At 34.2% G+C, this 12,938-nt stretch overlaps 1 protein-coding gene across 1 annotated transcript in view; it reads left to right on the forward strand.

Annotated features, from left to right (window-relative positions):
• The window catches only part of Ptprq (protein tyrosine phosphatase receptor type Q), a 205,250-nt gene that overhangs the window by 76,418 nt on the left and 115,894 nt on the right, over positions 1-12,938 (forward strand). The window contains exons 20-24 of the mRNA XM_052165264.1: positions 4,641-4,809; positions 6,868-7,161; positions 7,406-7,681; positions 8,065-8,216; positions 12,023-12,164. Of these exons, the coding sequence (XP_052021224.1) occupies positions 4,641-4,809; positions 6,868-7,161; positions 7,406-7,681; positions 8,065-8,216; positions 12,023-12,164 (1,033 nt within the window). The remainder of the gene's footprint in view (positions 1-4,640; positions 4,810-6,867; positions 7,162-7,405; positions 7,682-8,064; positions 8,217-12,022; positions 12,165-12,938) is intronic.

Consider the following 12,938-nt stretch of genomic DNA (forward strand, 5'->3'; position numbering starts at 1 on the left):
GTTTGCAATGAGGAATTATCTGGGATATGAACATAAAAGTAATGAAAAAGCCAAGACTAATTTATATTAGAGAGATGTTTTAAATTTGCCCAAAATTGTTATATTATTTCTGTAGATTATTTTTTTATATTTTAATATATAAAAAAGAAAAGAAGAGTAGTGTGATTTAGTCACTGACAGGGAGTTGAAATACCATCTGGGAAACAGGAATTTAAAGGAAATGCTGTAATTTACAAAATGCAGTTTTTACTGGGAGAAATGCCTTGCTGAATTGATTGTGATTGTCAATTCTTATTTCTGGGTATCATCCTCATTAAAAGGAGATAGCAGATACTTTGGAATGGCCTAGTTCCATTTGATGTTTAGGATGTTTAGCTTAATCAGAATCAGGAGTTCTGATTGACAGTCTCTAGGACTAGGCTATCATATACTTTGCCAAGTTCATCTGTAGCTGAGTATGGGCTACTGAGGAACTGGACACAGGGCAGCACTTTGGAAACCATCTCAGCCAAAGGCATCAGAACCAAATGTCCAGAGACCAGGACAATATTCATATTTTGTCTTCTAAATGGAATGATATAACTTTGCACCTACTATATTATACTATGCACCTACTATAAAGAAGACTACTTTATAAAAGATATTTAAATACAGATATACATGTAATTATACACAAAGATATTTTAAACCAATGCCTTAAAAACAAAGACCAAAGAAAGGATTGTCTTTTCTCTATACATCAAGCAGATATTCCATATTTTTGAAATCTGTTATAAAGCAAGACAATTATTCCTTACAGAATCCCTCACAGACTTAATATTATTTCTCCTTACCATGAAAGTGTTTAAACTGAAGATTTTCCATTTTTATGCATTTAAAAAAAATCACGAAATTGTGCAGTTTGAAATCTTAACAATGGCTTTTCTTCTATACAATTTATTTGCAATTTGGGCACAATTAGAGTATGGTTCTCATTGTCTAGAACTGCACCTTATTTTTGAATACCTACCTATGGTGTCAGCATGATATAAACCTAGGAATTCATTCCTGAGTATATGGCATGATCCCATACGCAACTCATCTGTCTTAAAACAGGTTATCTTCTATTACGCAATCTTAAGAATGCTTTTAAGCATGACAGCTGCAAGAGAGCACAGGCTAATGATGTTGAAACATTTTAGAAGCACAGTCTTTTGTTGTTTCATATTCCCTCAGGCTTTAATGCACTCCTAAAACTAATGTTCAAAGTAGCATATCTTCTCTGTCTGTTGTTTTTTAAGTTGGTAGAAAAAAATACTTGGAATGGAAAATTATGTAACAGATTATGTATATATCTTTTATCTTCTGCTTTCTCCTTCCCTGGAACTTTGTGGAAACACCCCCACACTTAGCATGATTTACTTGCCTCCTATTCTAGACATCTGGTCCATGTCTTAGCATCCGTCTGTTATAGCGAACATCTTTAAAAAGTGGGGCATATAACATTCATATTCCCTCTCTGTTCCTGGAATGGTTTCATGCATAGGTGTGATGATCAATAAATATTTTAATTGAAATAATATAAAATTGTTGCCATGGACCAAGATTTTAGCACTTAGCTAGAATTCAGAAGCATTTGAGCATGGACTGAAGCTGTCTTTCCATGCTTTCTTGAGGACTTTAAGAATCAACCATCCTTCTTGATTCCTTTAGTCATCACATATTGTGTTTAGTACAGGAATTTCCTCTTATTCGGGTCCTGCTAACACATGTCACATTTTCATAATATGTATGACAGAATGCCATATGTATTTAAAAGTGCTAAAATAATTTTTCCTGATAATAAAATCTGAAAGCATCTGTAAGGTGCCTTTTGGCTATGTTTCCATGAATAAAGTATTAAGGTTTTATTAGATAATTGGTGCCAAAAGACATTATAAGATAAAAATAAAAATGCGAGGTAAGGAAATAAATGGAACATTCACCTGAATAAGGTCTAAAATTTTATGAATTTTTTTCATTTCTATACACGTTAAGTCATACACCTAACAGGAATGAACTTTTGGTGATTCAAAATAATTACTTATTTGTGATGCTTTTAGGAATCACAGGGACCTCAATGGAGGAGTCAGAGAAAGGGCTGACCCCATAGGAAGAACAATATCAACCATTCAGAGCTCCAAGGGTCTAAACCACAAACCAAGGTGTACATAAGGAGGGACCCATGGCTCCAGCCACATGGCCTTGTCAGGCGTCAATGGGAGAAGAGGTTCTTGGTTCCATGAAGGCTTGATACTTCAGTGTAGGGGAAGGAGAGGGTGGGGAGGCAGGAGTGGGTGGATGAGTAGGGGTCCACCCTCATAGAAGCAGGAGGAGGAGGGATGGGATATGGTGTTTCTTGGGGGAAAATTGGTAAAGTGGATAACATTTAAAATGTAAATAAATAAAATATCCAATAAAAAAGGATAAATTCTACGCTGCAAAAATCCCTCTAAAATTCATTCAACTTATCTTCCATACTTGCAAATGGTGCTTATATAAGCTAGTTATTCTATCTGTAAAGTTGAGTATTGGAAGACATCCAAACTTATATATCACATTTTTTGAGAAATTGTTACATGGATTTAACAAGTCTATTCTCAAAAACAACACCACAAAAATCAAAGCAAATCTTTGATTTTACTGACAGATAATGTTAAAAAACGCAAAAATGTACTGAATTTTAAATTGACAAATTGTAGAATCATCCTGTCTATAAACTTAATCAAATAGAATATCCTATATTAAATATTTAAGCAAATTATTCTTGCCTTTATTGTGATTAATCACAGTATAAATTTGTTCATGTATAGCATTGGATTCTAACCCTCAATAGCTCTCTACAAAGTGGGAAGAGTTATTTCTATTTTATTATTAAGGGATGAGAACCTTTGAAATTAGATATTGGTCCAGACATGTACTGCTGTACTTGAGTTCAGGTCTGTAAGATTTAAAGTGATTTGTGTACAGTATATGGTACATTTTTTCTCACTGTACACAAACATTTTTATAAAAGTATTGAGGCAGGGTCTCATGTAGCTCTGGCTTCCTGAAAGTCACTATGTAGTAGAGGTTGACTTTGAACTAGGAATTTCCCTTTATTCAATCTTCCAGGTGCTGAAATTACTAGATTGTAACACTGTAGTAAGACTCTTGGAGTTTCGGTTCCTTTTAAAAACAGAGAAATATTATAAAAATGGGTTTTTATTTTAACTCAGTTGTGGGACATGGGGCTGCTTCAGATTGTTCACAGCAGCTAAGTTTTGCTTTGGTCTTGGCAGGGGCATGGTTTTGCAAGCTGTAGATAGTTTCTGTGATTTTGTGACATTTGAATCTCTGGGGACTTTTCAGAGGGTGTATAAAATACTAGAGACCCTGAGAGGTGTGGTGTTGTGTTGTGTTGTGTGGTGTGGTGTTGTGTGGTGTGGTATGTGTGTGGTGTGGTATGGTGTGGTGTGGTGTGTGTGTGTGGTGTGGTGTAGTATGGTGTGGTGTGTGGTGTTTGTGGTTATTGGTTGTTGTTGGTTGCTACTGGTCATGGTTTGTTAAGTAGTCATGAGCAAAGAAGAAACAATGAGAAGCAATTAGATATCCTGATGGTAAAGATCAAACTTGCTCCAAGGAACTGATTTTCCTAATCAGCAGGAACTAGTCTAATGAAAATGTGGCCCCATTTCTGCTCCCTGACTTTATTCAGGGACCTTTTTCCTTTCCTCTCTATTATTTTTCTCTCTTATGTAGTGTTGGGAGGGAGAAGGAAAGGAAGAATGGGGTGGAGAACGGTGGACGAAAGAAGAACCCACAAAATAGTCACAGTCAGCTGTATGTTATTACCTAAATTTGTGTTTTTATTTAAATTTATTTTTCTTTATTTTCGAATTGTGTTTGAATATATATTCAAACAAAAAGAATTATATGTAAGATATATATATATAAATGATATATATATATCTTACATATGATATACAAAAGATATATATATATGTGTAAGATATATATATATAAATTCATATATATATAAATGAATGAATTTAAATGTCCAGAATGGAAACTGTGATACAAATTCTTTAAATCCTATAAAAAAATCTTTTTCTGTTTGTAAGAGTATAGTAACTGATTTTTTTCTACTCTGAAGAGCCACTGGAGATGAATAGTAGTAATGGCTTGAGTTTGTAGATAAAATGAATACTTCCTCATTTGTATTATTATTATTAATGAGAAGTAAACAGTGTAAAGCTGTTTTATTTTTTTTCAAATTTGTTGGAATATATCCAACACTTCAAAAAATAGCTGAAAGTTTCAAAGGGATACTCAAGCTCGGTCAGCTAACCCATGGAGTTCTTTCTTGGTCATTTGACATTTTCTGCTGTGCAAAGCTCAGGGCTTTTTCTCTTTAATATTTTATGTATTGATCTGGTAAGAAAAACTACAACCATCTATTCCACTTTTAGAACAATCATAATTCCAATTTAGTCTTTATGATAAAACATCACTTTATGTTGTTTCTCCTAAGAATTAAAATATTAAAATGATAGCACTTTCTGGTCAATAACTATTTTTTGCAACATCTGTGCATATTAAAACACATTATGAATCATTAAAGTAATATGTTTATCTTTCAGAATTTTACACTTCTTGAAGTAACCAGGGAGTCTGGCAACGTGACAGTGTCTGCACGGATATATAAACTGGCAATATTCAGCTACTATACATTTTGGCTAACAGCAAGTACTTCAGTTGGAAATGGGAATAAAAGCAGTGACATAATTCATGTATACACAGACCAAGACAGTACGTAAATGAGCACATCTTTATCTTTAGTCAGAAAAAAAATGAAAATCTGATAGTTATATCAGGAATGTCTTTATATTTGTGTGCACTGACGTTGAAATCTCTTTGACATATTTAACTACTTCTCCTAGGAGCTTAAATGTGTTTAGACTCTTATAACTATTACAGTTTATTCTACTTTTTCCCCACTATACTATTATTTTCACAGGGCTGATGGTGATAAATATTAACACTATAGTGTGAGCTGAAAGTTCTCCACTGCAGGGTTCTTCATACGCACTAGATCCACTGCTTTTTCAATGACTTCATACCTAATGCACAGTAAATCTCAATTCACCATTTTGTTCTGTTATAGCATCCTATAGAAGTACCACGTTTGCTGTCAATCATACTTTATAGAAACATTTAAACATGTGTAGATAGAAGAAACTCATAAATTGACTAATACAAGCATGACAAGAGAATACTTTGCTTGTCCTTGGTAAAAATAACTTGAATAACGGGCAGGCTCAACACTGGATTCTGTGTTACCTATTCATTAAAATCTTGTTGATTCTGTTGCTTTGAGAGATGTTCCAGTCATCTGGAATGGATGGGGAACAATACTCCAACAAGCCTGGATGACCTGTGTCGTATGCCTGCTCATTTGTTTCTGAAGTTGCTTTAAACGAATCCCCAGCATCTAATTTTCTTTTCTGACTTTAAGTACACACAGGAATTCATGAACGATTTTTTAATTGTCTTTGTGTCAAACATAACAAAACATCTTTTTAATTAAAAGAACCTTTTGTAGACAGCTTCTTCAGAATCCTGTTCATGCTGAACATTCATGAAACTACAATGTCTATTCAAATGCTTGATACAATTATTATTATTTTTTGTTTATTTCAGTTTCAGTTTTCAGAATGCAATGCAAAGTGGATTGCTGCCCATTTGCCATGTGGCTTCTGCTTCTACTTTAATATTAAAGATTTTCTTCTTTTGTGTATGGGGCTTTTGCCTGCATGTATGTGAGTGCATTGGGTGATTGGAATTGAGGTCAGAAAGGGACATGGAACCCCTGTCCCCACAACTGGAGTTACAAAGGTTGTGAGCCATCATATGGTTTCAGGGAACTGAACCCAGGTCCTCTGGAAGAGCAGCAAGTGCTCTAAACTGCTGAACCATCTTATTGGGAAATGACTGTGACTTAACTTCTACTGAATTAAATCTCAATGCTTGCTGTTTGAAAAATCATTAATTTACCAATATATACATGAAAAAAACTTGCTTGTTCTTGGCAAAAATAACTTGAATAGTGGACAGGTTCACCCAAAGAATATAATTATCATGTGAAATTATGCAGTTGATGACTGTTAAACAAAAACTTTAGCATAATGCTGTCAATATCACTTTAGACACTCATTCTTTAATTATAGATCTCCCCCAAGACCACTACAACTCATACTGGTTTACCAATTATAATCGAAGCACCATAAGCAATAACGATTTACTTTTCATTGAATCTTTTGGGATTTTCAATTTTATATTCAGCCTAGTTTGATCTCTGAAAATCAAAATTTCATAAGTGGAATACTTTCTTAAAATACAAATGTGAGTTGGTGTTTTGTTGGCTAGAGATATCTAGTTACTGTAAATCAGAAAATCATTATATATATTACTACAAACAGGACTTTGAGCAAGTCTCATGTATTCTGAGCATCATTTTCTGGATATTCAGAAAAATATAATCTTTGGAATAAGGAAAATAAACACATTATGTAGATTATTACTAAACTATTGATTCTATTTAGAAATACATGTTACATGTAAACACATGTAATCTCCATGTGGTAAGAAAAGAAAGTCAGGAGAATATGATAGCGACATAATTCTTATATGTGTTAAGAATGACAATTATTTGGAATGATTTTATACTCATATGAATATGCATTTATCTTCATTTAAATAACGTACCAGAATAAACTAGTGATGGAATTTTAGTAATTACATTCAATTTGTATATTGGAATAGCTGGATAACTGACGGCTTTTATGTTCTGATTACTACTTACCTCAGTACCTGAAGGTCGTGTTGGAAACCTGACTTTTGAGTCCATTTCATCAACTGCGATAAATGTCAGCTGGACACCACCATCTCAGCCAAATGGCCTCATCTTCTACTATGTTTCGCTGAATTTACAGCGGAGTCCCCCGCGGCACATGAGACCTCCTCTGATATCCTATGAAAATAGCATATATTTTGATAATCTGGAAAAATATACTGACTATATATTTAAAATCACCCCATCAACAGAAAAGGGATTCTCTGAGATCTATACTGCCAAACTACACATCAAAACCGAAGAGGACGGTAGGAAAGACCCCCACCATTGCTTATTATGTAGATGATTATTGTTCTTTGTTTATATCGCTTTTACAAAACAGTACTTATAACTGTTTTCTCAAGTAATTATCATTTCAATAGACATGGTAAGTTCTAAGTGACTTAAAATTAAATAGTCTACTAATAAAATTAAATCCAATTATATTCAAAGTGTCTTCTTTACTAATGAAAATTTGTTTTTTGTCTCATTAACATTGTTTTTCTTTTATAGTTCCAGACACCCCGCCAATCATCAACACTTTTAAAAACCTTTCTTCTACCTCCATTCTCTTATCGTGGGATCCGCCATTAAAGCCAAATGGTGCAATACTAAGTTACCATTTAACTTTACAAGGACCCCATGCCAACCACACTTTTGTCACTTCCGGTAACCACATAGTACTGGAAGAACTCTCGCCATTTACCTTATATAGTTTTTTTGCTGCTGCAAGAACTATGAAAGGACTCGGTCCTTCCAGTATTCTTTTCTTTTACACAGATGAGTCAGGTAAGCCAGAAAATAGACTGCTTCCAGTGATTTCTGTATTCAGCCTGTACTCTTTGTTTCTACGTCACAGCCTGAACAATGAAGACCATTAGATCTTTTGCTTTTAGCCATCTTAACACTCCTTTGCCTACTTTGCTGACCATTTTCCTTCTTTTTCTCTAGTTCAAGGCTTCAGAATTGTCTGTTCTGTTTAAAGCTATTTTGAAACATGGGTTTGTAGATACCAGGGCAGGATTACTTATGGAATTTGTTTCTAGAATTACCACATATGATGATTTTATAATTCTCTCTGAATTAGTTTCTTCGAGCAACTAGAATCAAGATAGTATTTCTGTGCTAACGCATTTTGTGAACACGAGTTTTATAATGTGTTTCCCCTGCAGCGCCCTTAGCACCTCCCCAGAATTTGACTTTAATCAACTACACTTCAGATTTCGTTTGGCTGACATGGAGTCCAAGTCCACTTCCTGGCGGTATTGTTAAAGTATATAGTTTTAAAATTCATGAGCATGAGACTGATACTGTGTTTTATAAGGTAGGTTGATTATAACAGCATATGTTTATTTCAGAGACTCAGAGACTGAATTAAAATTTGAGCTGCAGGAAAAACATGAACTGCTGATTTAATCAAGGGGAGTGTTTAGAGAAATGGCTCAGTGGTGGGGTGTTTGCCTCTTGTGTACAAAGCTCTGGATTTGACCCCAAGCGCTGCAATAATTAATTGAACAATGATAATATTTATTTAAAAATCCCTTTTCCTGAAATATGGGATGCTCCTGGAAATACAGGGAGACTTTTGTCAGATGTAAAACCTGAGTACTTCCTAGAATATTTTACCTATACGTACATTTTACAAACTAATTGCACTTTTCAGCTTGTTGTGAGGGTTACTTAAAACCTACTACATGACAGACTTCTTTTTATTGGAAAAAATAAGTATCAAATGAATCTTTTTAGCTTTTTCATAAAAACATTTACACTGGCTTTGTGGTAATCTTTCTAGATGGTGTGCACTACTATACCACTTGGTAGTTTATAACAATTTTTTATTCTCTGACTTTCCGTGGTAATTCATTTGTAATCCTCAATATCTCTTCCTTCTTCCATTTTCTTTAGAATGTAGAGCCAGTGATAAACATGCAAAGATCCAATAGAACAATGGATCTGAAACTTATGTGCCTGAGAACTAACATTTGATTGCCAAAGCATGTTATGATTAGTATTTATTTAAGAAAGTTGTCTTTCCTTTATGGCACCAAATGATGTCCTGGGATATTTCCAAGAAAAATGCAAAATATAGAATAAACATTAAACATTGTAGACTTCATTATTGATTTTTATTGTATATCAGCGGTCTAGAATTTGCAGCTTACAAGAAGAATACCAAGAAGAGCAGAATATCAAGAAAAACAATTATAGCTTGATTACTTATTACTGTCATCAGGAACAATGTCTCCCTTCCTGGAACTTAATATAGTATTTTACTATCTGAAAGGTTGTGCGTTATGTAACTTCCTAAATGTGGACCAGTTCCCAGAACTGTAAAGCCTGTATTAATGACACAAACATGTAGACCCTTATTATCTGTTCAAAGTTTAAGCTCAGTTTCCTCATATTTTTTGGATTGCCTGTAGTTTCCTCATATTTTTTGGATTGCCTGTATGGGCTGCAGAAAATATTCACAGGTGGAGTAATCTCACCCTTTTAAGATTATCTTATATGTTCATTGGAATGTACATGTATATATATATATATATATATATATATATATATATATATATATATATATATATAAAACCTAATTTCCATAGAATGATAATCTTTAATATAAACAGTTTAAACAGAACAGTAAAGGCTGACATCACATGACCTGGTTTGAATCTTTCCATGGAGGTTTGCAGTAATGCTTTCTAAAAGTTTCTTATAATCTTAAGATTATTTCCTTCAAATGAAGAATTAGAAAAAAATTATTTTTCATATATTAATCAAGATTATAAGGGTAAATTCATATAAAACATTTTGAACAATTCCAGGCATATAATAAACTCATTAGCAATCAGTGCACAGATTAAGAAAAGAACAAACATTCCCTGGAATATCATGGCAGCTTTGAGTGTGAACGAGCAGTATGCTGTTGCCTGAATGTGATTTCAATATCTTTAGACATTCTTCTTTCTATCATGTTTCCATTAATGTTTCATTAGTATCAAATATACAATTTTATGTCAGAAAATATTGGTATATAATTTTAGAGCACATGATTTTTTTTATTAATTATTTATTTACAACCCAAATGTTGCTCCCACTCCTGGTACCTCCTCACAGAGTTCTCCACCCCTCCCCCTTCCCTTTGCCTCTGAGAGGGTCTTCCCTGCCTGGTGTCCCACTGGGCATTCACTTTCACTGAGGCCAGACAAGGCCTCTATTACATACATGCGAGTGGGTCTCAGACAGGTCCTTGTAAAGAACAAGTGGTTTTAATCTTTAAAATCTACGACATTTGATTACTTCTATTTGTCATTATTTTCCAATCTTTTTAGATGATTATATTTTCCTTCAAGTTCCTTTTAATCTGCTCTCATGTCGCGCCCCCACCCCCCAACACACATACACACATCCCTAAGTATTTTGTTTACCAGGTCAGCTGTTTTCCCTTTGTCTGGCTTTCCCTGATAGTGTGTTTATGTTTTTATCAGCTCTCCCTGCCAGGACCACTTTATGTTCCATTTCATTCTTTTGTCCATTGTTTTGTTCTTTTTCTGTCCTCAATGGCCTGTGGCTTTGTGGAGACAGAATAGCATTAGAGCCATCACAGTGTCACTGAAGCCTCATCAGCCCACACTGGGACATTGACATCTGTTGGAAAATTGGGTCACTCTGATGTGCTGTAAGAAGTCGTTTATTCAGTAAAAAGCTCTTCAAAGACTTTCTTTTGTGTAAATGTATCTTACAGACAATAAACTAATTTATTACATTGAATAATTGGACTCTCAAGTTCATCCATTCCCATGCCAACTAGTTCTTCTGAATCAATATCAAAATGAGTTTGTATTGTCACTAATTTCTTATTAGAAATAAATTTTTGTAGACTTTTAGTACATAATACAGAGTTTTCTTGCTGACAAGGACCATGGTTTAGGAGTTCCTATAATCTACAGGAAAGTCCACATGATTTGTAAATAGTAAGTGTAAATGCGAAGAGGCGGGAGAACATGTCCTACTAGACTTCCTGACTTCCTGGAGATTATTTTCTTTTTAAAAATAAATTTGGGATTATAATGACAGCATTTCTCCCTGCCTGTTCCTTTCTCCGAACCCTCCAATATAGCCTTTTGCTCTCTCCCAAGTTCATAAATTCCTTTCTCATTAAATATTATTGCATGCACACCTATATAAACATAAATAAATAAACAAATATAAACATATATTCCTAAATATATCTGCTTCCTATGGAGATGATTTTAAAATTGGACTCTAAAGTTAATATCAATGTGGGTAACTTAAGACTTTGGATGGCACAGTGGTTCAGCCAGTAAAAATTCCTGCTGCCAAGCCTGACAACAACGTGAGTCCAGTTTCCCAAACCACTTGGTGAAAGGAGGAAAGGGGCTCTCACAAGGTGACCTTTGACCTCTATATAAATCCATGGCTGTTACAGTCTGCACCTGAGTGTGTTAACTGACCTCTCACTTTCATTAGGATAGATTTTCACATAAAATTTCTTATTATTGGTGGGGTATTTGTGTAAAAGAAAGTGTATCCCTGTTTTTGGGTAACTATCATCCCTTGTTCTCCCCCCCGCCCCATTTTCCTATATATTTTGCCAGAATAGAAATTTAGGAGTTGTTTCCTGTCTCCAACTTATATTCCATGAAACAGTGATTGTGTTTCATCTGTGACTGGCTATAATACTTGAGTTGATAAATATGTAAACATATACATCTGTATATGGTATGATATATTGGTAGACATGAGAAATATAAGAAAGTGGATTTCAAAAAAATGAATATTATTGACAGACCCTAATGTATTTAAATTTGAAATTTTAACTTAGCAAGTTGAGAGGAAATTCATAATAAGCACATGATTCTAAAAAATAAACACTTTAAAAACAAAAATGATGAGGTTCTTCAAGACCAAAATGGTACCCGGTTCTCCCTTGTATTATAAGTTCATCATATCCTCAAGTACAAAATGTTAATAATTATTTTAATTATACATAGTCATCAGCTCCTAGGGTAAATATAAAAGGAGTGTATGCAGGATATTCACATATACTTGTTAATTACAAAGAAGTATTTGAAGATACCTTGTAACTAAGGATTTTTTTTTCTTTTTCAGAATATTTCAGGTTTTCAGACTGATGTCAAACTTGCAGGACTGGAGCCAGTGAGCACCTACTCAATTAGTGTGTCTGCATTTACCAAAGTTGGAAATGGTGATCAGTTCAGTAATGTGGTGAAATTTACAACCCAGGAGTCTGGTTAGTCACAATTTCTGCCTCTGCCATGTTTGCTCTCATATTTAAGACTTTGACCATCCATCTCTGTTTAATAAAATGCTGCTACTATTCTGCTCAAAGAATTGATTTCAGTGCTGGAGTATATCCAAAATCATATATATGTATTGATAAACATGTATTTATATATAACATTGCCTTTAGAACTGAGAAGGATAAAATAAAAGGCTAGTTTTTTTTTTTAAAGGAACTGACAAGGTGGGACTTTGTTTTGTGGGGCTGGGAAGAGAAGGAAATGACTTATAGGTCACTTTTAATGCAACTGTTTAAATTTTCATGAATTGGGACGATGAGTTTTTTGTTTCTTCAGGAAGGTGAGCTGGAAGTTTTGAGAGGCAGGAGTCAGTGTCACCTCTTGCGCGGCATAAAATCCCCTTGTAGCATGAAACACTAATAAGGCCACTAGTTATTGGCTTTTGCTGCAACTGAACTATTGTAGCACAACTGTATGGGCCATACCTAATCTTTGTGTCAGCCCTGAATAGTTCTCATTTATAAATTACTTAATGGTGGGTTAAGCATGCCCCTTTTGTTTTACTAACTAGGTCATATATTTCAAGATATCCCTCTTCCTTTTTATCTTTTTTAACAATGATTACTGAATGGCTGAAAAATTCCTTTGTCAGTTCATAGCAGCTCTGAATATACTTTTATTAATGAAAAGCCACACAAAGATGGGATGCTAATGATGATAAGTCAGTAATTTTCCCATGAGCGTACAGACACTTGAGATTCTCT

This window comes from Apodemus sylvaticus, chromosome 20, assembly GCF_947179515.1.
Source record: "Apodemus sylvaticus chromosome 20, mApoSyl1.1, whole genome shotgun sequence".
Lineage (NCBI taxonomy): Eukaryota > Metazoa > Chordata > Mammalia > Rodentia > Muridae > Apodemus > Apodemus sylvaticus.